This window comes from Neopsephotus bourkii, unplaced genomic scaffold (assembly GCF_033783945.1).
Source record: "Neopsephotus bourkii isolate Nb327-2 ecotype Australia unplaced genomic scaffold, CSIRO-AGI_Nbou_v1 NB_838, whole genome shotgun sequence".
NCBI classification, from domain to species: Eukaryota; Metazoa; Chordata; class Aves; order Psittaciformes; family Psittacidae; genus Neopsephotus; species Neopsephotus bourkii.
In genome coordinates, this window is record NW_026901334.1 from 1,759,960 (window position 1) to 1,783,390 (window position 23,431).

The 23,431-nt window shown below is 58.2% G+C and overlaps 1 protein-coding gene and 1 long non-coding RNA gene across 2 annotated transcripts; both read right to left on the reverse strand.

Moving 5' to 3' along the window:
* Window positions 1-3,894: 3,894 nt before the first annotated feature.
* Window positions 3,895-22,836, reverse strand: ZBTB7A (zinc finger and BTB domain containing 7A). The gene is made up of 3 exons (XM_061355908.1): window positions 22,699-22,836; window positions 7,264-8,468; window positions 3,895-4,404 (listed from the first exon to the last, which is right to left on the reverse strand). Exons 2-3 carry the CDS (start codon window positions 8,451-8,453, stop codon window positions 3,951-3,953), a joined length of 1,644 nt encoding a protein of 547 aa, XP_061211892.1. The 5' UTR covers window positions 8,454-8,468; window positions 22,699-22,836; the 3' UTR covers window positions 3,895-3,950.
* Window positions 18,286-19,286, reverse strand: LOC133213698 (uncharacterized). The gene is made up of 2 exons (XR_009725858.1): window positions 18,663-19,286; window positions 18,286-18,533 (listed from the first exon to the last, which is right to left on the reverse strand). It is a non-coding gene; the product is annotated as an uncharacterized LOC133213698 (long non-coding RNA).
* Window positions 22,837-23,431: the final 595 nt, after the last annotated feature.

The window sequence follows — 23,431 nt, forward strand, 5'->3', positions numbered from 1 at the left end:
CCCCACTTTGGGGGTTACAAGCCCCCAGTGGGGCTCAATGCAGCATCTTTACACTGGGGGGTGGAAAGGGATGAACCCCCCCCCCCAAAGCCTCCCCATTGCCACCAATACACCCCAAACCCATCACTCGGGGGGCGATGGACATGACCCCCCCCCCCAGTCTTACACTGGGGCAAGGGGAGGTTTTAGAGGGTTTTTTACTGCTTTTGTACCAAAAAGCTTCATTTTCCCTCTGTTTTCCCTCATTAATGGGATGGGAAGGGGGGGGTCAGCCAGGGCTTGGGAACTTCTAATGCATTTTGGTTTATTCCTGGTTTTTCCCGGCCGGGCCTAACTCAGCAGGATCTTTGGCAACACTTTTATCACGACCTGAATTGCAGAAATCAACCCAAACTCAACCAAAATCAACCCAAAGGAAACCACGACAAGGAACGGGGGCGATGGGACGGGACAAACCAGCGGGGTTTGGGGGGGTTTTGCCTGTTTTCTATCGTTTAGTGCAAACTGAAGCTGTGCTCAAGTGCTGCAGCGAGGGCTGGGCTGGGGGGGGCACGGGGCTGTCCCAAGCCTGGGGACATCCTTGCTGTGGGAATCCTGAGAATAAACCTCTCCTCTTCCTTTTCTTTTTTTGCCATTTTATCTGGTTTTTTTACCCCTTTTTTCTTCCCCTTATTTTTTCTCCCTTATTTTCAGCCCACTTTCTCTATCCCACCCCCTTTATTATTCCCCTTTCTTTCTTCACTCCCTCCCACCAATTTCTTTTTCCCCTTCTTTTACTCCTTTCCGATCCCTCTTTGGGCTGGGGCAGCCTGGAGAAGAGAAGGCTCCTGAAGGGGAGACCTTAGAGCAGCTCCAGTGCCTAAAGGGGCTGCAGGAAACCTGGAGAGGGGCTTGGGACAAGGGCCTGTAGGGACAGGCCAAGGGGAATGGCTTGAACCTGCCCGAGGGGAGACTGAGCTGAGCTCTTAGGCAGAAGCTCTTCCCTGTGAGGGTGCTGAGGCGCTGGCACAGGGTGCCCAGAGAAGCTGTGGCTGCCCCATCCCTGGCAGTGCTCAAGGCCAGGTTGGACACAGGGGCTTGGAGCAAGCTGCTCCAGTGGAAGGGGTCCCTGCCCGTGGCTTTAGATGAGCTTTAAGGCCCCTTCCACCCTAAACCATTGAGTTTCTGATTTCCCTCTTTATTCCCCCCCTTACTCCTTTCTCCCCTCTCCCATTCCCAGCCCTGCCCAGGGAGCCGCAGGTTCACCCCTCCAGTGCCCCAAACCCCACAAACTTCCAGGGCTCCTTTGAGGACCGGGAATAGAGGGGGGGGGCAATGAAAACTCAACACAACCTAGAGCAGAGATACCACAACAAGGACGAGAAAGAACCTCGAGTCAGTGTCTATTTACAATGCCACGCTGGGGTTTCTCTTTGCATATGCCAGGGTTAGCCAGTGCTAGGCAGAGGAAAGAGGGGGAATGGGGGGGGTTACCTGCGCCCCTTCCCAAGGGATGGGATGCCTGGGTCTGAATTTGGAGGGGATGCAAAGCCCAGGGAGCATCGGGTCCTAAACCCCCCCCAGTGTCCAGAGCGATGCCTGGCCTAGCACTGGCTATGGAACATGGAAGGGAGAGAACAGAATAAACTGATCATAAAGGGGAGCACAGGACCAGCACAGAGCCCCCAGCACCCCCGGCATTCCCACCCGGAATCCGAGCATCCGTGGCCTTCCTGCTGTGGGAATGAGCCCCGTTCCTGCCATCCCACCACTGGGGCTCCATCAACTGAGCGCTGGGGTTCTGCCGATGGGGTTTTTTTGTTGGTTTTTCTCTTTCTTTGTTAAATATATATATATATATACACATTATTTTTTTTCTTACAAAAATAAATTTAGGCTTTTTTTTTAATAATTTTTTTTTTTCCGTAGAAGTTTTTTTTTTGTTTTTTTTTTCTTTTTTTTTCACTTGTAAACATCTTTCGCTTTTGCTTTTTAAATTAAGATAAAGTGAGCTCAAAGTACCCGTTCCATCGCAAAGTGCTAAGACTTCTTTGTATTTATTTTTTTTTTTCTGGTTTATTGTGGTTTTTTATCATGGTTGGTTTTTTTTTTTAATTCTCCTTTTTTTTTAATTCTTTTTATTGCTTTTTTTTTGTGTGTTTTGCTTTGTTTTTATTTCTGCATTAAATAAAACATCCGTCTCTCCCCCAGCCCCACCACTCAGCCCTCCCCCCCAGCACACGCTCCCGTCTCACTCCCTCTCCAAAATACATTCGGCCAATAAAACCTGCTCTTTGCTGATTTAAAAGTAAAAACACCAAAAAAACCCAAGGAAATAAAACCAAAAAAATAAAAGGAAGAGAATCTAAAAAGTGCTTTTTTTTCTTTTTTAAATAAAAGGGCTTAAAAATCTCTTTTTTTTTCTTTTCTGTTTCATTTCATTTAAAAATGTGCATTTAGAAAACAGGTGACCAGCTGAAAGGTGCCTTTTCTCATCGTCCTCCGCTAACCCCAAGGGGTCTTTACCCGCCTCTCAAGCCATAGAGCATCTCTATATATATATATATATTTACTTTTTGGGAAGGGGGGGCTGGGGGAGCGGGGGGTGCAGCTCCTCACCCCCCTCCCTGCCCAAAGGCCTCCTGCCCCCTCAAGGGAGACCTCAAATAACCTTTTCCAACAGGAATTGCCCATTTTTAGGCGCTTTCGGGGCTCTGCTGTGCCGGCCGCTGCCCAAAAACCACTGCGGAGATTGGGGGGGGGGCAGAGCTGGAGCCCCCCCAAACCCAGCCCCATCGGTGCTGGGAAGGGGCCGGTGGGATCCATCCGGTGCCGGGTCCATCTCGGCTCCTTTCCGGGAGCACAGGGACCCCCTGGGATGGGTGCACCCTCGGTGGTGGCACTGGCATGGGGACGGTGTCGTCACCTTGGGGACCCCCAACACTGGATGTCCCCAACATAGGGTGTCCCCAGCCTTGGGTACCCCCAACATTGGATGTCCCCAGTGTGAGGTGTCCCCAACATGGGGTTTGCTCACCTTGGGTACCCCCAACATTGGATGTCCCCAGTGTCAGGTGTCCCCAACATAGGGTGTCCCCAGCCTTGGGTACCCTCAACATGGAGTGTCCCCAACATGGGGTGCCCTCACCTTGGGTATCCCCAACACTGGATGCCCCCAGCCTTGGGTGCCCCCACCCCAACAATGGGTGTCCCCATCACAGGGTGTCCCCGCACCCCACGTCCCACCCTGCAAACTCCCGCTCGGCCCTCACATGATTGGGCAAATTTCAGGCAATTTTCGGCAATTTTCTCCCCGGTGCCCATCCCAGCTTCCCACGGGGCTGCCGGGGCCGACCCTGAGCCCTCACCCCAAAACCCTGACCCCATGTCCCTGGATGCTGCCCCGGGATGCAGCAGCCCCCGCGGGGGCTCTGACTTCCCATGGAGCAGAGTGGGGAAGGCCCCGCTCCCGGCCCCTGACCGAGCCCTTCCTCTCCTACCACCTCTTTTTTTTTTTGCTATTTTTGCTTTTTTTTTCCTTAAATAGATCTCTCTGAAATAAGTATTTTTTTTATTATTATTATTATTTTTTCTTCTCTCTTTTTAACGTGTGTTTGGACACAAAATAAAGCTTTGGATTTACATGGAAGCTCTTTTCCATGCGACAGAGCCACTTTCCATCCCCGCCCCGTGCTGCCTAGCGCCTGCCTTTCCAAGTGAAGGTCCTTGGCTACTGAGGGATCCTCGGGGGAGCCCTGCTTACGATGGGAAGATTGGAAACGTAAAATCTATTCTTTTTTTTTCTTTTTTCCCCTCTTTTTTTTTTTTTTCCTTTTTTTTCTGTTTTTCTTAAAAAAAAAAGGGAGAGAAACATCTCTAAAGAGAAAAAAAAAAAACCGGGAGGAAAAGTTGCTAACTAGAAGGGGTTGTTTTCTGGTTTTTCTTGTGATGCTTTCTGCTATGTTTTTGGTTTAGGAGAGTCCTTGCGTGTTACCCTCAGCCGACCCTCCTGCTACATTCAATCCCGACGCTTCGGTAGCCGAATGCTCCTCAAAGTGCTGCTGCTCGGGGCCGTTCCTCTGCTGGGTGTCCTCTGATTCCTGACTCTCCCCCCCCGTTGGGAAGCTCCCATCCTCGGCGCTCCCCGGCGGGGTGCTGGGCAGAGCCCCCGCATCCCTCACCCGGGGCTTGCGGCCCCTGCGGGATGGAATCCCGTTGCATCCATCTTTTTTAAGGTGCCTGTGCAAGTGGTCGGAGCGGACGAAAGTCTTGAAGCAGCTCTCGCACTGGTAGGGCCGCAGGCCGGTGTGCACGCGCATGTGGTTCTTCAAGTCGTAGTTGTGAGCGAAGGCGGCGCCGCATTGCTGGCACAAGTACGGCTTCTCCCCCGTGTGCTTCCGCATGTGAACCTTCAGCTTGTCCTGCCTGGGGGGGACACAAAGGACAGGGAGGGGAGGGCAGGTCAGCTGCGGGGGGGCTGCCTCCGTCCCCAGGTGCTGGGACAGGGCTGAGCATCGCCTGGGGCAGGGTCAGAGCTTTAAGAGCATCAAGTCCACCCGTTCCCAGCAGTGCCAAGGCCACCCCTAACCCATGGCACTGAGGGTGTGTGAACCCTTGCAGGGCCGGTGCCTGCAGCCCTGCCCTGGGCAGCCTGTTCCAATGCCTGAGCACCCTCTGGGGCAGGAATTGTTCCTCAGCTCCATCTAAACCTGCCCTGGTGCAGCTTGAGGCCGGTTCCTCTTGTCCCATCCCTTGTTCCTTGGGAGCAGAGCCCAGCCCCTCCTGGCTCCATCCTCCTCTCAGGCACTTGTAGGGAGCCATCAGGTCCCCCCTGAGCCTTCTCTTCTCCATCTGAACCCCCCAGGTCCCTCAGCCCTTCCCCATCACAATTGGGCTCCAGGCCCTGCTCCAGCTCCATTGCCCTTCTCTGGCCCCATCCAGCCCCTCAATGTCCAAGCATGGGGACGGGAGCTCCGCTCAGGCCAGGGGAGGGCCCTTGCAGCAGCCGGGCTGGAGGCCAAGGGAGCCCCGTGAGCAGGAAAACCCCATCAGGGCCGGGGCGCGTGGCCCCGCCGGGGTCCGCACGGGGAGCCCAGGTCCCTGCTATGGAGCCACCGCTGCCGCCAGCCATGGGGCCCAACCCCAGCGGCACGAGGAGCCCAGGGAGCCCCAAACCTGCAGGGAAGGATTAAAGGCTCAGGACGCATCCACCTCCAGGCTGAGCACCGCTGGGGAGCAGCGCGGTGCACACCAGAACAGCTTGTAACCCCCTATGGAACCCTGTAAAACCTTATCGCTGTTATAACACCAGCCATCATCAGCGCCGTCGGCGCTCCTCCCACTGCCAACACAGAGGAACCAGGAAGCAGAAGTCAGTGAGAACCGACGGGCTCCGGTCCTCAGCCAGCAAGGGGGTGGCAGGGAACACCCCACATCAAACAGCCTTCACCCCAAGGTGTCCCTGCCCATGGCAGGGGTTGGAACTGGATGAGCTCCAAGGTCCCTTCCACCCCAAACCATCCCATGTTCCTGTACGCAGCGTTTTTAATGGCACAGGGAAGAGATGTTTTCAAGCTGTCACCCGATGGGATGAGGATGGAGAGTACACAGAAGGAATGCAAAGGGGTGTAATAGGGCTGATGGAGTGAGGTTTGCTCCCACTCTGATATTACAGGCTCTGAGATGAGGCTTCAAGCCCCAAGTGCTGGGGGAGAAGCAGCAAAAAGCAACCCATGGACACCACTGCTGAGCAGGGGAGACCTGGACCAGAGGCCTGAGCTGGCCCCACTCTGCTGTGCCCCATGGCAAGGCTGCCCTGGGGGGGGACAGGGCAGAGGGAGCAGGAAACCAGCTGCAGCCTCATGGAGGGTGCTCCACAAGCAGTGTGACCGCTCATGTCCCTGTGTCCCCATCAGGCTCCCCCGTGCCCAAATGCCAGCTGCAGGGAGAAGCAGGGGGAGGAATTGTGGCTGGAAAATGGCACAGCCCTGCTGTGGGATGAAGGGAGACAGCGCTTCCCCCCTGTTCTCCACCGGGAGGCCAAGGGGAGCAGGCCCCCGTCCCGTACCCGCAGCAGTCCGGGTTGGAAGAGGCTCATCCAGTTCCACCCTTGGCAATGAGCAGGGACCTCTTCAACCAGATCAGGCTGCCCAGAACCGCATCCCCTTGGCCATGGGGCTGGTGCTGCCCCACCACTGCCCTGTCCCCAGGCCTCCCCCCCTCCTCCAGGGACCCCGCAGCGTTCCCACCCCCTCCAGCTCCTCCATCGCAGCAGGACCCGGTCCCGCTCAGGTGCTCGGGCCCAGCAGCGGGCAGGGAGGTGCCGCGTGGCAGGGCCGGGTGCTGGCATCCTGCCCCCGCCATTATCTGCATTCCTCAGCTCCCCAGCGTGGGGCTGGGTGCGGCCATGGCCACGCTGTGCACTGGGGAGGGGGCCGGCAGCGCCGGGGGGGGGACAGGACACGGCCCCATCGGCTTCACACTGGAGCTGCTCGCTGCACCCATGGGCTGCCCCATGGACCCCAGTGCTGGTGCTGGCAGGGGTGCAGTCGGATGTCTCAAGGGGAGGAACACCCCAAGGACGAGCAGCCCACAGAGCCCCTCAGCAGGGATGGGGGACACACCAGGGTGGGACCCCAGCCCTGGCTCAGCCCCGGCAGCCACAGAGGGCAGCGAGGAGGCGGCGCTGGGACGCGTGGACTCGAGTGAACCGCAGGGATTTGAACAATATCCCCTTTCTTCAGCGCTCCCGTGGTGCACGGAGGGGAGGAGCGCAGGAACCCTGATTAGAAACAGGGCTGAGGAGAACGCCCCCAGGGAGCTGAACCACGGGGGTTTGTGCTGCTCGGGGCCACCATCGCCCCAAGCATCACGGTTGGCTGAGACTGGACATGAGCAGCGCGGGGTCCGACCTCTTCCCAACCCCACTGCCAGGGCTTCAAACTGCCCAGCTCCTGCCTCAACCCTGGGCACCCCAGCCACGATGGACACACCAAGGGCTGCAGTTCTGTTTCATCAACCCTGTTTGTTATTCAGCCTTTGCAGAAGCCCAGGGCTGGCCAGGCTTTCAGCAGACACCAGCAATTCAGGACCCTGGGATGCTGCGGCAATGGCCATCAAGCCAGGCCCCTTGAGACACCTCAAGAGCCAGGCATCCAAACTGCTCCCCTGGCCTTCACTTGCCCGAGCAGGCAAAGTAAAACTGCCCCAGCTCACCGCAGGGGAAGCCAGGAGCCGGTGGTGCCTGGGGCAGCCCCGGTCCCCCCGCGGCCGCCCGCTCCTTACCTGGTGAATCGGACTTTGCAGATGTTGCACTCGTAGGGCTTCTCGCCGGTGTGGGTGCGGATGTGGCGCGGCAGCTTGCCCGCTCCTTGGATCACCTTCTCGCAGATGGGGCACTTCTGGAATGCTTTGGCCCTGATCTTCTTCTCCACCTTCTGGGACCAGGAGGGGTAGACATCGCCCTCGTTCGAACTGCCGAAGTATTTCAAGTAATAATCCATGACCCCATCGTCATCCTTGCGGTCGTCCTCCCCGAGCTGCTGCCTCCCCACGGAATTCATCATCTGCTGCAGCAGGGCGCTCGCAGCCATCCCATCCACCTCCCTTCCATCATCCTCCGTCTCCGCTCCAGCAGGAACGAAGCTGGGGGAGTCACCGGCTTCCTGCTGGTCCAGAGGGCCCCCCGGGGTGCCCTCCTCTTCTCCCGGCGTGGCCAGGCCACGGCTGCTGTAATGTCCATTCTGAGAAGGGGAAAACATGGAGCCAGGCGCCGCCTCCTCCTCCTCTCTGTCCAGCCACATGGCTGGGTTGCTGTCAGGATCACAGTCATTCGCCTTTGGTCTTTCGTTTAGGGGGGCTTGCGAGTACAAGTCCATGCCATTGCAGTCCGGCTCCTCCTCCTCCTCTTGGCCTCGGAAGTTCAGTCTCTGAAGGTCTCTCAACTCTGGGTTGGTCCACGGAAAGCTGCCTTGATGGCCATTGACGGGGTTGCTCTGGAAGAACTCCAGGTACTCTTTTGCTCTGAGATGGTTCCTTTGATCAATTTGATCTACTGTATCCATCTGGTCATTTTTGGCCAGAATCTTCCTGTCCAGGAGATCCGTGCAAACATCCCTCACCGCCGGGATCTCCAGCAGGGTGGCGGCGTTGAGGATGTCGTTGACGTTTGAAGTGCTGACGGTAAGGGTCGCGGTGTAAGCGAACTCCAGCAGAGCCGACAAGGCGTCTGCGCTCACAAAGTCTATCTCATACACGTTTTGCTGGTCCACCACTAACCCTGAGGTGAAGAGCTTCTTGAAGTACTGGCTGCAGGCCGCCAGGACGGAGCGGTGGGTGGGGAACTCCTGGCCTTCCACCAGGATGACCACGTCGCACAACAGCCCGTTGTTTCTCTGCTCATTGAGGCTGCTGAGGATGTCGCTGCTGTGATCGGGGAACGGGATCCCGATGGGGCCGTCCACGCCACCCGCCATCTTCGATGCAAAAGGCTACGGGAGAAGAAGGAAGCTCCGTGAGTCACGGGAGGCATCACAGCACATGGGCAAAGCCCTCGAGGCAGAGCAGGGACCTGTCTGCCGATGCCAACGTGCATCAGGTACCAGCTCCTCTCCACATCCTCCTCTAAGACATCATCCTCGGCAGCAGGTGAGGATGGATCCATGCTCACCTCCGCTCTGGGAAGGAGGAGAAGTGCAGCCCAGATGCTCTCAAGCATCAGGGAGAAGAACTGAATGAGCACGGATCTGGGTCAGAGCAAGCAAGCCTCGGCAAGGACCAGGGTTAACGCAGCCATGCTGCATCTGGACCGAGCTGGCAAGGCATGCCTGGCCTTGGGCTACAATGGCTTGAGCCTCATCAGTCAAGTCGAGGAGTATTTCCCAATCCCACCACTTCTACTGGGAAGGTTCCTTGCTCATTCAGCCCTGCTCTGCACAGCCGAACTCATGACAGTCACAGCATCACAGACTGGTTTGTGCTGGAAGGGACCTTAAAGCTCCTCCAGCTCCAACCCCTGCCACAGGCAGGGACCCCTTCCACTGGAGCAGCTTGCTCCAAGCCCCTGTGTCCAGCCTGGCCTTGAGCACTGCCAGGGATGGGGCATCACCAGGAAAACCATTCCCATCACTTGTTCCTGGGGTCCCCTTGTCTGCAGGCAGGGCACTGGTGACGAGCATCCTTTGGGAAGGGCCCAGCAGCAAGCTCAGTGCTCCAGGGCACTGGTGTGCAGAACAGGGGAGCACCAACCAGCCCAGCCTGAGCTTTACAGAGACCAGCACCAGCCCCCATCTCAGAAGGCTCCAGCAGAAGCCGCAGTTCTTTCCAATGCCCAGGGTTTCACAGAATCATAGAATAGTCAGGGTTGGAAAGGACCTTAAGATCATCCAGTTCCAATCCCCCGCCATGGGCAGGGACACCTCACACTAAACCATGGCACCCAAGGCCTCATCCAACCTGGCCTTGAACACTGCCAGGGATGGAGCATTCACAACCTCCCTGGGCAACCCATTCCAGTGCCTCAGCACCCTCACAGGAAAGAATTTCCCCCTTATATCCAATCTAAACTTCCCCTGTTTCAGTTTTAACCCATTACCCCTTGTCCTATCACTGCAGTCCCTAATGAAGAGTCCATCCCCAGCATCCCTTTTTGTTTTGGATGGGAAAAGACAACCAAGTCCTTCCCAAGTTTGCTTGGGAAAAGACACCCAAGTCACTCCTGACCCGCCAGCACAGCAGAAATGGATCCACGTGGCTTTGAACACATCCTCTCTTCAAAGGCTGAGGAAGCCAGAGCGAATTGAGCAGCTCCATTCCAAAGGGATCCCCCTTCGCTGGGAGAAGGGCACTGGGGCGAGCACTGGCAAGAGCAAAACCTGCCCAGCTTCACCACTCTGCTGCCCACAAGACCCTCAACTTTGCCCAGGCCCTGTCTCCTGCTTCCTACAATGGGGAATGATGCTCTCCTGCTCTCCCCCTCAGTCAACCCCCGTACTCCTTGCAGCAGAGATGCCGCCTGCCTTTCCATCTCTGTTTCACCACCACCACCCCAAGCACTGGGATCAAGAGAAGACACAAGGCATCTTGGCACCGTGCAAGCATCAACGTCCCCGGTTTACAGATGGGGAAACCGAGGCACGGAGGGAAGCAGCTGCCCCCGTGTGATGGGGGGGAACGGGACGGGTGAGTCAGGAGCACATCCAGAACCCAAGTAATTACACAGGAAGCGACTCCCAGCGCCGCGTTACAGAGCTGGCAACCAGGTTACAAAACAACAGTGGCTTCCAACACATGCGGCCCCCCCATCCCGAGCCCATTCCCCAGGAGCTCTTTGTGTTTCCTCATTCTGTAAAAGCTTCGTTAATCCAAGAGGAGGGGAAAATCCCAAACACCGAAGGGATTTCTGCACCTTCTTCTGGGCAAAGAGGACACGGGAGAGGGCAGTTCTGAGCCTGTGACGCCGCTCTGAGGGACAGCCCTGAACATGAACACCAGTGATGTACAAAGCAAATGTGCCGGGGGTTCAGGGTGGGACGAGCCCCAGGAGCGGGGCTGGATGCACAAGTCCTGCCATGAAGCCCAAGCATGGAAGCAAGGCAGCTTCCCAGGATGCCCACAGCAAGGACACCGGCTCCAGAGCTGGTTCCCAGGCTCCTGCAGCAGCAGGGGCTGGATTCAGGGCTCGTGGCTCACAGGGTTTTAGGATAAGGAGCCCTCACCAGGGAGGAAAGGGCTGAGCACAGCCTGGGGACCAGGAAAGCTCCAAACTCGGGCACCAGCTTGAGGGGTGACCTTGGGCAAGGTCACTGCATCTCTGCACCCATAGCGGGGTCCAAGGGACCCCTCCTGGCCTCTCCAGTGGCTGGGATACCACGGGGGAAGCCTCCACTGCCTCCTCCCCAGCAGGACAGCCCCAGGGCTCCCTGAACCCCCCTGATCTGAGCCACCACAGCACATCCCTCCCTTGAACAATGGGTCTGACACCTCTGCCCACCCCCCAAATGCTTCCTGGCCCTGGAAAGAACCCGAGAGCCTCCCTCCCCCTGCTTCCCCCTCTGAATTGAGATGATTTACAAAGCATTCGGGCAACACAGCCGAGCTCCATCACCCACCCAGGCGGGCCCTAGGGACTGCTGGGACCTGGGGGAGCAGGTCAGGCCCCCCCAGGCGAGCCATGGGGCTGGCAGGAGCAGCGGGACAGTGTGGGAACGGCGGCAGGGTCATGGGACTGCCGGGGGCTGGCATGGGAAGTGGTACAAGTTTGCAGCTCATTCTCCAAGCACAACACATCCTTTGTGTCCCTCATGGGGACTGCGGTGGCGAGGGGTGGGACGGGCGGCCCTGAGCCCCCCAGGGATGGGTTCAGCACCTGGAATGCTTGAGGCACAGAGGCTGGGCCCTTCAAATCACAGCCAAATCACTTGTCAAGGGGCTGAATGGACGGGGTGTCAAAGCCTGGGGATTAACAGGAGACAGAGCCTTCCACCTCCACAGGTTCACAGAGCAGGCACAGGGCGCAGCAGTGCAATGAGATGGGCAAAATCCCTTGGGAAAGGTCCCGATGGCCGGGTGACAGTGAGGAAAGCCATGGGCACAACAGCCAGCCAGCTCCTGACCTTGGCAAGGGTGAGGTCTGAATGGGCCACCAAGGGGGGCTCCCACTCCTGCCCTGGATCTCCCACCAGGCAGCTCTTTCCCCCCTGCACACCCTCTGCTCACCCAGCAGCATCACACACCCGCTGTCCCAGACTGAGTGTCTCTGCAGGGTCACAAAGAGCCACATTTCACCCCAAAGTGCCCGTGTTTGAGGTGCCTGGAGCTCGCCCTCCCATAGAACCCACGGCAGCGGAGGGAGCACCGTGCATATAAAACACAGCCTGGTTGAAAGAGGGAGTTTACAGCAACGCCAGAGCTCTCTATGTATTTATCAACCTGATTTACAAGCCTGGCCTAACTGCCCAGCTAATTCGCCTTTCAGCAGTGCTGAGCCCGCTCTGCCTTTCCAAGACACCAACCCAAGCGAGCTTTGGCTGCTCCTGGCTCCAAAGCCCAGACTCCAGGCAGGAGAAGCTGCCGTTGCGTTGTGCAAGCAGTGGTGCAGAACCCCGAGATGCTGCTCAAGGCATCCCCGGCTGTCCCGCATCCAACCCGGTCCACACTGGGGCCGCCTCCTGTTTGATGCTGCTCCTCAGAGCTTAAAAGTTCTTTCCCTAAGCTCAAGTTATCCCCTTGCTCCTTCCCAACCCATCAGAGGAACTGCAGCAGAGCAGAACGGAGCGAACCGAAACCCCTGTGCATGCACTCGCCCCCAGCGGGATGTCCCCCCACCGCTCTCCTCCAGGAGCTGTGGAATGTGACATTTACATTCAAATGAGACGACCACATTAAGATGGGATCGCAACCAAAAGCGCTGACAAAACGGTGCTTAATTACCAGTTTTCCATGTAACCTTAGTGGTTCGGTTGGGGGTTTTTTCCTTCTCTCTTTGCACTGGGCAAGCCAGGGAACCTGAGCAGCTCGGAAGGGCTCGGAACCGCGCAGGTATCGGGTGAAGAGCTGAGTCACATCTGCTGAGCGGGGAACAGGGAACGTTTTCAATGTGCTCTTCATCTGGAAGAGATCCCGAAGCCCTTTACAAAGAGCAGAGCTCTCCTCTCCTCGCAGGTGCCACCAGCTCCAGCAGCACAGAGGAGAAGCTGCAGCAGTAACAGGCACCCGCTTGGGGCAGGAAGGGAAGAATTATCCTCGCCTTTTCCACTGAGCATCAGGCAAAATGGCTTGAGGGCACCTCTACAATCCCCAGCACGAGGCTTCCTGGGAGGAACTGCCTTTTGGGCTACAGCACGTGGTTCTTTGTACACTATACGGTACAGTACAGGGGTTATTGCAGCTCAAAGGTACCCAAGGAACGGGGATCACAAGCTGCTGTGCCCCGTTTCTTGGAGGAAACGTGCATATGAGAGCCAGGGCAGGCTCTGCACAAACCCTGCTATGTGCTGGAAAAGGATTATTAAAATAATGTTGCTATAGATGTATCTATATATATGTACAAAAAAAAAGGCAGTGGTTTGCTGCCCAAGGCCCAAACATTATCCCAGCCCTCACTCACCACCGACCGGAGAAATGGGCATTTTTTCCCTATGAATAGCTCACCCCAATTACAGGTCACACAACGCAAGCCCTTGTGTCTCTTCACTTTATATTTAGGGAGCGATCATCCCAGTTCCCCTCTTCCCTTCTCCCAGCTGCACGGCCACATGGGCAAGCCTGGATCCCTCGAGATAAACGGCAGCTCTCCGGCCATTTGGAGCGTGAGCCATCGTCTCTGCTGACACCAAGCCCTGCAACAGCTCAAGGACAAGCCCGAGCAGGTCTCCCTCTGCCCAGGATCCACCCTAAACTATGCAGAGGCCTGGGGAAACACACCTAGCACACAGCAGCACAAAGCCGGCAAGGTGGGAAGGTGGTGGTAGGCAGGAGGAAACGAAGGAGGGTGTTTTGCCTGCCTGGGAGAAGTCACTGTTTCAACCACTCCATGGTGCTATTAGAATTCAACTGCTCTCTAAAGGAATGTGCTGTCGGCAGCTTGGTGCTAACCCAGCTGAGTTACGTGGACCTGCAGAAGATTCATGGTCCTGAGAGGAAGGCCCTGCGTACCAACAGAAGCCAATGGCCTTGGGTGGCAAAATTAGGATCAAATAAAAGTGATTTGGTTTGGGTTTTTTATTAAATCTAAAACATTGACAGGGCAATGGGAAGATCTCTTCTGCGTTTAGCAGGTAACAGCCATCAACAGCTAAGAGGGGACTGCAGCTTCCTTATGTCTTGACTGGACATCACACGTGGGGTAGAACACCAGAGGACACACATGGCATGACCAAGATCATGCAGCTATTGAAGTGAAGAGATCAGAGCAGAGCAAGCATCCTGCAAATATCTGTGGGCTCCTGGTGGACAATATGGCTCTGTTTTCCAGTCCCTCCAGCTCCCACAGCTCCCACAGCTCCTTGTCTGAAGGCCCTGACTCTGGGAAGCATCATGTTCCCTTCATTCAGTGCAGGGTCTTCTGTTACCACAGCTCCTATCACTGGATTCACAACGTGAAGGCTCGTCTAAGGAGCAAGAGTGGCCACATCACGAGGATTCAGTCAGCTCCTGAGCACACAACCACCCAAGCTACCACTCCACTGCCTCCTCAAAGCATTTACTTCTGATGCCCCCACAGTTCAGAGCTCTCCGAGCATCCCGCTTCCCAATGCCTCAAATTGCACATGAAGAGAAGCAACCGGGATGCTGGGACAGTCTGAAGGCAGCCCCGGCTCCTCAGGGCCAGCACCCAGCCTTCGTTTCAGTCCAACTTGATGAACTCGCACCACTATCAGGTAAGCAAACCAGCTGGGGCTTCCCTTGCCACTGCCAGCTCAGACCTGCCAGGGAGGTTTGCCTCTCCCTGCTGTCTAGAAAGAAATGCCTGGGCAGCGTAGGAAGCTCCAGCGCAGTGAACCTGCGTTCTAGGACTGCTTCATCCCAAGAGCTGCTCAAGGTAAAAGCAAATCTACCCCAAAACCCCGCAGTACCATCAACCGCCCTTCCTTCAACCACTACATCCTTCATGTTAGCAGAGCCAAAGCGCTTTACGAGCCCTAGACGGACCAGGAAGAAACACCTAACACACGACAGAAACAACAATCTCCAGGCAGGACGCACAAGGGTTTAGCAGCACAGAAGTTCAGGCAGGAAAGGAGAATCCCACATCCTGCAACTGCTGCCAAGGGAACTCTGGTAGGAAGAATATCTGGTAATTGCTCCCACTGAAGTCTGGAACCGAACGCCCCTCAGACCCTCAACGAGCATCCTGGGAACTTTGATGACCACAAGTAATACAGAACCTTGGTTTTCCTTCGTCTTTAAAGCAGAGTAATGACACTAATCCCCTCCCACAGCAGAGCACCTCGGAGGCAGGAGCGGTGCCAAGAGCTGGCTTTGCCTTGGTGCTCTCCTCTCCCGGGGCTGGCCAAGAGGGGCAGATCTGCAGAGCCGGTGGAGCAAGGACAGCCCTTCCCCAGCCGCCAGCCAGCCATTTCCTCGCTCGGGAACGGCTGCATCCTGTGCTCATTCACAGCAGCCTGCGTAGGTCTGATATATTTGGCAGAGAATCTAAATTGGGCTGGAAGAGCTGCATTGAAGAATTCGGATGGAGAAGTCCCAAGCCCACGTTACAGCGGCGTTTCGGCTTGGATACCGAATCAGGCTACCCCAAGGCTCTCATCAAGGTGACACATCCCCTGGACAGACAGGTTCTGGGGTAACTCAGCATCTCCCTGCTCCTGCAGGCAGACCACGGTATCCCTAAGAGCCCAATTTAAATGTTACACCTCAGCCCATTCATAATCATGTCAGTATTCAGATGTGCCCCTCTCCCGGCCCTCACCACTGTGTCAGCAGTGGGAAGAAGCAGAGAGCTTCACCAAGGCACCTCAGTGGTGGAACAGCGACCGGCTGTGCCAAGCCACAACCTGGAATTGGGACTCCTAAATCCTGCCACTGAGGCAGGCTGTAAAGCAGGCAGTGGAAGAGATGGTGCTGCCCCACCAGAGCAGGGAGAGAACCACTGCCAAGGTGGAGCTGGTCCCTCTGGTGCTGCTTAAGGAGATGCTGCAGGTCTGGGACTCCTCAGAGCACGAGAGGAAATCACGAGGGACACAGCTACAGAACGCACCAGGAGGAAAGGGTTTATTTGCTCCTCATGCTCTCAAATGGCTCGCGTGCAAGTGCTTGCCCAGAAGAGGACAATGCCAGATGCGGCTTTTTCCTAGCAGCATGGGCAGCGAGAGGACAAGTGCTGCTGAGGGAAATGCTCACAACCACCCCCTTCAACACCAAATCCACCAAACAAGTACCCCTTTGCCAATCCCACCCCCGTTTCTCTCCCTGCTTCCCCATTAAGCCGATCCAGGCTCCAACCTCTAAGCCCAACACAGTGCTGAGAGCATTACTACTGCTAACTAAGAGAGTTAAACCAGAATCAGCAAAGGCAGAGTCACCTTCACAGCGCCCAGGGCTCCCTGAGTGTCCTGAATACCTGGAGAGAGGCAGCTCTCAGGATGAGGGCTATGGAATCATGGAATGGTTTGGGTTGGAAGGGACCTGCAACGCTCATCCAGTCCAACCGCCTGCAATGAGCAAGGACATGTTCAACTAGACCAGGCTGTCCAGAACCACATCCAACCTGGCCAGGGATGGAGCATCCACCACCTCTCTGGGCAACCTATACCAGTGTTTTACCACCCTCTGTAAAGACGTCTTTCCGCACATCCAGCCTGAACATCTCCTTTATGAAGGAAGAATCTAATGGCTGTGGCTCTCACCCAGACCTCCTGCTATTCACCACCCAGATACGTCACAGCGTGGCTCCACCTCTGAAGATGCTCATAGCTCACTTCCACAACAAAGAAACCAGACGAGGGACCAAGCACCACGCTCTGCAACGCTGCAGATCCCCACTGCCGGGCAGGCATTTCCTTCCAGGGCCCCGCACAGTGCACGGGGAAGTTGGGTTTCGGCTGCAGCACCAACTCCTGGCAACCCCCAGAAGCAGCCTTAGCCCTTGAGAGAGCAGGGCTCTGCTCCTACGTCACCCTGCCTGTGCCAGAGCGGGCCCAGCACAGCCAAAGAGCCTCCCCGAGCTGCCACCCCCCAAAGCCACCCACTCTCCATGGCTGAGAGCAGCCACCAGGCCGGCCCGAGACCTCAGTGATGTTGCAAGGTGAGCTTGAACTGGTTACTCCACCCAGACCTCCGTGCCAATTTGCTCCTTTGTCATCAGAGACCGCAGTTAATCCAGCAGGAATGTGCCTTGCTTCGAGCCTGTGCAGTCACGGATCCAAGGACCCCGTGTGTTTCCCTTGCAGGGGTTTACTTGCGTGCTAGAAGCCTCCCCAGCACCGGCACCATAGATGTGCCTTGGTGTTTCTCAGCACCATGGTCCCGGGTCCACTGAATGAGGTCTGTGTGCTGGGACGGTCACCAACAGCCACCAGGGAACAGGAACGTCTCCATGCCAAGAAACAAGCCACCATCCACTGAGAAGGCCAAGAGCCACGCAGTGACCCTCAGACCCACCTTCACTCAGCAGGGCTCGCAGATGCCTTCACTCCAGTCGCTCCTCTCCTCAGCTGAGCCACTGCAGCCTACACAGGCAGCCCCCAGCCTGCTGAGAGCATCCCTGACTGCCTTATGGGCCGGGAGGGCCACCCCTGTGTTAATGGAAGCTGCTTGTTCTGCTGCTGGAACAAACCCTTCCAAAGCCAAGCCCAAGCGTTCCCACACGCCTCACGCTGCAGCCCTCCAATGGGGCTTTCTCCCACATAGCTCCACTGCTGGCGTACAGCAACAGAGCAGCTCCCTGCAAACCCACAGCGGGGGGCTCAGGGGATCCTGCACAGCACCAAGCCCTTCGCTGCTCAGCCCCGGGTTCTCCTCAGTGCTGCAGAAAGCCCCAAACGTTGGATGCAGAGGGAGAAAGAGAACACAAGATACGAACCCGTGCGCTGTTCTTGCCTGTGAGCACAGTGCATACGGAAAGGGGAGGTTTCTTCTCCAACTCAAAAGCCCCATAATGCTGAAGGCCCCAAGATCCACGTAGGAATAAGCTGCCAGTGTTGCAGAAAGGCAGAATTTGGCCCCTTTGCCAAAGGGGGGGCTTGTCCTGAAGAAGCAAAGCTGCCACCAGCACTGACCCAAAGCACGAGGGCTGCAGGGCCACCAGCACATCCCAGTCACCATGGCTGGATGAAAACAAGAGCTTCTGCAGGCATTTACAGACCCTCAGAGGCAGAGAGGCCAAATCCTGCACCCACCGCTCCAGCCAAACTCCTTCCAAGTCACCACCAGCCCTTTCCCTGATGAAGGCCAACAGTAACTGCCCCATCCCTTCACAATCCCCTCCCCTGTGACAGCTCCTCTCCGTCTCCTACGCACAGGGCGCCATGAGAACCTCTCAACCCCAAATATCCCATTCCAGCAGCACCAGCACCCATCCGCTTCCCCGCACACCCTGCTTTCCACCCCAGCTGAGCCCCAAACCCACACATCCCTCTCCCACTGCACTGCCATGTCAGGTTCCCCTTTGCAGCCTCCACGTCATCCTCCCCCTCTGACAGCCCTGATGCTTCCTGCTTCGCTCCCCCTGCCCTCAGCTTTGGAGGTCCAGCACCAACCCAACTGCCTCAAACCGCACCTCAAAGACCCCTTTTCTACACCAGGAAGGGTGAGACAAAAAGGCCAAAGAAATGAAGGCCAAGATTGGAGTTTCCTGACGAAGCAGAGCGCACCGGGCAGGGCAGTCCCTCAGGTAATTCCTAGCTGGTGGATAAACAGACAGCTCGGCTTGCCATTCTCGGCTCCACACGACGTGCAACAGCGAATCCCAGTAGCAAACACGCCACATGCTTCATCCCCACCAACGCTGTCCCGCCATGGAGCTCTTTTCCTCCCCTCCTCAGCACACAACCGGGATGCAGGGAGGGAACGCTGAACCGGTACCGCGTGTACCCTGCCTGTTGGGGCAAGAGGCTCCGGGTAACCAGAGAGCAGCAACCTGTACCTACAAGCCTACCCTCGATGCTTGCCCAGCTCTGTGCTGGGCAGGCAGTCAAGCAAACAGGAAAGAAGAGATATCTACTGACTGGTTTCCAGTTTGCTGGTGGGAATTAGGGAGGTGCATGAACCAGGAAGGAAACAGGGCACACAACTGGAGTTTAACAACAGGCAACAAGGAGTTAAAACGCAGCACTGGGACGCTTGGAGCATCCTCTGCTATGACACTAAGCGGGGCAGCAGCGCTTCCAAAAGCGAGGAGAGGATCTCCCGTGGTTTTGATGGGCATTACAGAGCTGCAGGGGTGGGAAGGGGATGGAAAATGGTCCGGAGAGTGCAAGGAAACCACCCACAAGCACCAGCACCGTGTGCTTTGCACCCAGGGAGGGGACGCAGCTTCGAAGAGCTCCATGGAAAGTATCTGAGACAGCAAAGCTGTCTCCAGGGAGGTCCCGCTCCCAACACTCCTCCTGGATGCACGCTCAAAGGGGTCGGCGTCAGAGAGCCGGTGCTTGCCAGGGGATCTGCGGCTCATCTCAGCCCCGTGGCCTTGGCTCCCACCTGCACCGCGGGGCAGCTCGCAGCAGTTTCCAGTTTCTCACACCTTGTCACATTCAGAGGGGGCTCTGCTCTTGAGAGCTTCCCTCCACCTGCAGCCCAGGGCTGCTGCCCGCAGGCTCACAGGGCGTTTGCAAGCGCCACAGGGGGAAGGAGCCCCACCGCCGGCTGAGGCACCAACCCGCTTTAGTTCCGTGTGCAGGCTCTGCTACAGGAGCCGGCAGTGACACCGGGGAGGCAGGGAAACTGAAACTGGGCACGGAGGGAAGACGATCCGGCCGCGGAGCTGGGCGAGAAACAATTGTCCCTGGATACTCGCAGAGGATCCCGACGCTCGTCTGACCTCGTTTACTCCCGCTCTGACGTCCTGCCAGAGCTCCTCTGGGACCGGCGGGATGCTCCAGGCACAGGTATTGGGACAGACGGATGGGGAACCAGCACCGAGCACAGCCACACACCAGTATGGATCAAAGGGTCATGGGACTGGGTACAAACGTTTCCCGTCATCCCAGAGCCCGCCTGCCTTTCCCCCTTTCCCTGAGTTTTTCCCCATCAAAAGGCTTTTAATTACAGACTGAAACCAGACTCTTCAAATTTGAGGTTAAGGCTGGTTGAGAGCACAGTTAAGAGCAACAATTTATTGCTCTGACTATATAAGATAACAAGTAGAATCCTAATTGTTTGCCACAGGAGTCCTCTCTTTCCACAAACACAGCATCCCAACACTGGGAAAAACCCCTCAAGTGTCAGTTTTAATCAAGATTAAACCAAGTTCTCAGAGTTTAGGCTCCATCTCAAGCGCAGACATTTCCCAGCCCCAATTTTTAGGTTTGAGGAATTGGCTTTTTAGGTTGGGGACCTGATTTTAAAGAGTTAAACCCAAGCACTAAACAACGTCTGGAGTAAGACAGGCAGTGCACACAACCCATCACAGAGCCTTGGGATCAGCATAAATTTCTTCCCTGATTTGCGTCCCAAGCCGACATCCAGGTTCTCACGCTGGGAAAACAACTTTACCTTTCAATTCTGCTGTCAAAGCCCCAAAACACAAAAGCAAGCCCATTGTCTTCACCGAGCCAAGGCAATTCCACCCAGCACCTCTTCACCTTGTGAAGCCCACGACACGCATCAAACCCACCGCCACAACACAAGGAGCATATAATAAAGCAAGCAAGCAGAAAACCCAAGTGTTAACAAGAGTTGCAGGCCAGCAGAAAGTGAAGGACTCCTTTCCTTCACCGAGTTTCTGAAGAGCTCATGCCTTGCAAAACCCTCCCCAAGTTACTAACGCAATTAAGGCTTGGTGGAAAAATCCCACCATCTCCCCGCTGTTTTGGTTGCGCCTCTTCACTCCCTCTTTCACCAGAACAAGCCTAAACAGGGGCCAGGATGAATATTAAACACGACGGCTCCTCTCGAATAAACGGCTCCGTTTCTGTCTCCCCTCTTTTTGCTTTTGAAGCTGTTGCAACACAACATCTCCAGCAACCCACCAGACCTAAACCAGCCCAGCTCACCCCAACCAGCCTCCAGAAGGGGCCACACGCTGCCACTTCCAACCAGGACCAGCAGAAACAACCCCAAATAAAACATTGCCTCCAGAGAAAGAAAGGAAAAGGCAACTTCAGAAAGCAGTGGGATGACCTTTTCGCCCGCTTCAGTCCTCATTGGGTTGTAAATTCTTCCAGACAGAGACCTCCTCTGCCCGTGTCTATAAAGCACTTTATGTATGAGTTATGGTTTCGATAGCAGAGACGTTTAACAGCACAGGGCTAATGTTGAGCTCAGACCAGCAGCAAACTCTTCCCAAGAGTCCTTGAGCTGAAACTGCTCTTGCCCTGCATGTAAGAGGTGCTCCAGGAGCTGAGGCTGCGGGTGCACACCAGGAGCTGTTGCTTTCAGCACGGGAACGCTGGGGTTTAGAAGCACTGGTAAAGAGGAAGTCCCAGGTGCCAGGAGTCCCGTTCCATGTTCAGGTCCAAGGGTTTTCCCTGCACACAGCCCTTAACCCAAGCTGCAAGCAACCTAACTCCGCTTCCACACCATCAGCCCCTTTGCCTCCTGCCACCAGCCTCACAGGGCGCTGCGGGCTGGAAGGGACCTTCAAAGGGACCCAGTCCAACCCCCTGCAAGGAGCAGGGACATCATCAACTCTCAGGCTGCTCAGAGGCTGCAGCCCTCCGGGGGAAGCCAGCAGGAACCTCCAGCTCTGCTGCGGGGGCTCAGCACAGGAGCTGCGGATACCTTAAGCACGATCCCAAGTCCCAACCTGTCACCTCCAACTCAAGAGCCAGGGCACCAGGAACTGTCCCAGCCGTGGCCAAGGCGAGGCCTCCCCGCAGGCTGCGGGTGGGTGATGCCTCCCCTCATGTCCCCCTCCGCCAGCCGCGGCCACTGCGCAGCTCCGGGGTTGGTTTTACCCGGCAGAGCCCCCCCAGGGCCCGGCCTCCAGCTCCCAGGGCCGCAGCCACCGAGGGGAGGGGAGGGGAGAGGGGGGATTATCTCTGCGAACCGCGCGGCCTCCAGCCCCCCCCCCAGCGCTGGGGGTGGGTGCGGAGCCGGCCGGGGGCCGATAAGGAACGGCAGAAAACCACCGCGAACTGCGCGGAGCGGAGCCGGGGCAGCGCGGCCGGGCCCACCCCCACCGCGGGAGGGGGAGGGGGGGGAAACGACCTTGGGGTGCTCGGGGCCGGGGAAGGGGGGGGGGGTGAGGAGCGGCCTTGCTCACCGGCCGCACGCCCCGGGGGACCCCACCCTGCAGCCCGGGTGCCCCCCCTCCTCCGCCGGGCCGGGCCGGGTGCCCCCCCCCCGCGGGCCCACAGGGAGCCTTGGCCGGGCGCCACGACCCCACCCCTTCCCCCGGGCGGGCCGCGGCCATGGAGGCCGGGCGGGGGGCGCCGAGCCGAGGTCCCTGCCCCGCGGCCGCCGCCCGAGCCCCCCCCTCCCCTCGCTGTGCCGGGTCAGGGCCGCGGTCCCGCCCGCGGAGCAGCGCAGGCCCCGCCGCGCTTGTCCTCGGCCACCCCGCACCGCGCGCAGCCGCCGCCATTGGGCAGGGCCAACGGGTACGTGGGGGGGGGGGGTGAGGGGGGGGTGGGGGTGCGCGGGGTGGAGGGCGCGCCCCAATTGGCCCCGCCCGCTGCCCATCAACACACCTCCCACTCGCCGCGCGCGCGCGGCACGTTGGGAACTGTAGTCCGCGCGCTCACACGCACCTGCGCAGCGACGCGCTCGCCGGACTACAACTCCCAGCAGCCCCTGCGCCGCGCACCCGCCCCCCCCCCCGGCGGTGGGGCCCTTCCCCCCCCCCCCCCCCCCCCACGACCCCCCCCCCCCCCCCCCCCCCCCCCAGCACGGCCCGGCCAAGTACAACGTATGCAGGCGGGGGGGGGGGAGCGCTCCCGGCCCCGCACGAACCCCCCCGGCCCGCACCCCCTGCACCCCCTCCCCACCCCGCACAGCCCCAACGCTGCCCCCGGAGGGGGGGGGAAGGAGAGAGGTCGGGCTCCAACCACCGCCCCCCCGGCCCCGGGCCTGACTCCCACCGGTCCCCCCCGGTCCCCCCCGTACCGGGCCGTGCGGTCCGAGCGAGCGGAGCGGGCCGCGCCGTGCCGAGCCGGGCCGGGCCGAGCCGTGCGGGCGGAGCAGGCTCTGGCCGCCCCGCGGGAGCTGCTCGCCGAGGCCCGTATGCGGCTCTCTTCCTGCTCCGGCCGGGGCCGCCCCGCTCTTAAAGGGGCCGCGCACCGCCCCCCCCCCCCCCCCCCTCGTCCGCGCCCGCCCCCCCCCGCCCCGGGGCGCAGCCTTGCAGCCGGCGGGGGGCGCCCCCCGCAGCGCGCGGCGGCGGCGTTGGGGTGCGGGGCCCTTTAAGAGCCCCCCGCGGACCCCTGGAGCAGCCCCCACAGCGCTCCGGACCCCCCCCAGTGTCACCCCGCAACGTGCCCCAGGGCACCCCCTGCGTGTCACCCCATGAGGTAGCCCCAGGACCCCCAACCCACCCCTGTCACCCCATAGAGCACCTTGCACCCCTCATGTCACCCCATGGGGTGCTTCCAGACGACCCTCGTGTCACAGGGGACACGGAGCAGCTCTGCCCAAGGTCAGTGGTGGGCTCCAAGCCAGGGCTATGGGGACAGGGGAGGGGACAGGGGACAGCCACCACCTCCAGCCTGCCCCAGGGCCAGGTTGGGGGGCCATGGACACACGCCCCCCCCAAGGACCGGAGCTGCAGGGCTATAATAGCTGCCCACCATTCCGCTCCAGAGTGAACAGCTCCTCCAGGTTCCTGCAGGGGGGCAGGTTCTGC

Coding starts and splice junctions, on each gene's coding strand:
- ZBTB7A (XM_061355908.1), bottom strand. CDS start 8,453: ATGGCGGGTGGCGTGGACGGCCCCATCGGGATCCCGTTCCCCGATCAC. Junction 4,405..7,263: donor TGCAAAGTCCGATTCACCAG/GTAAGGAGCGGG, acceptor TGTCCCCCCCAG/GCAGGACAAGCTGAAGGTTC.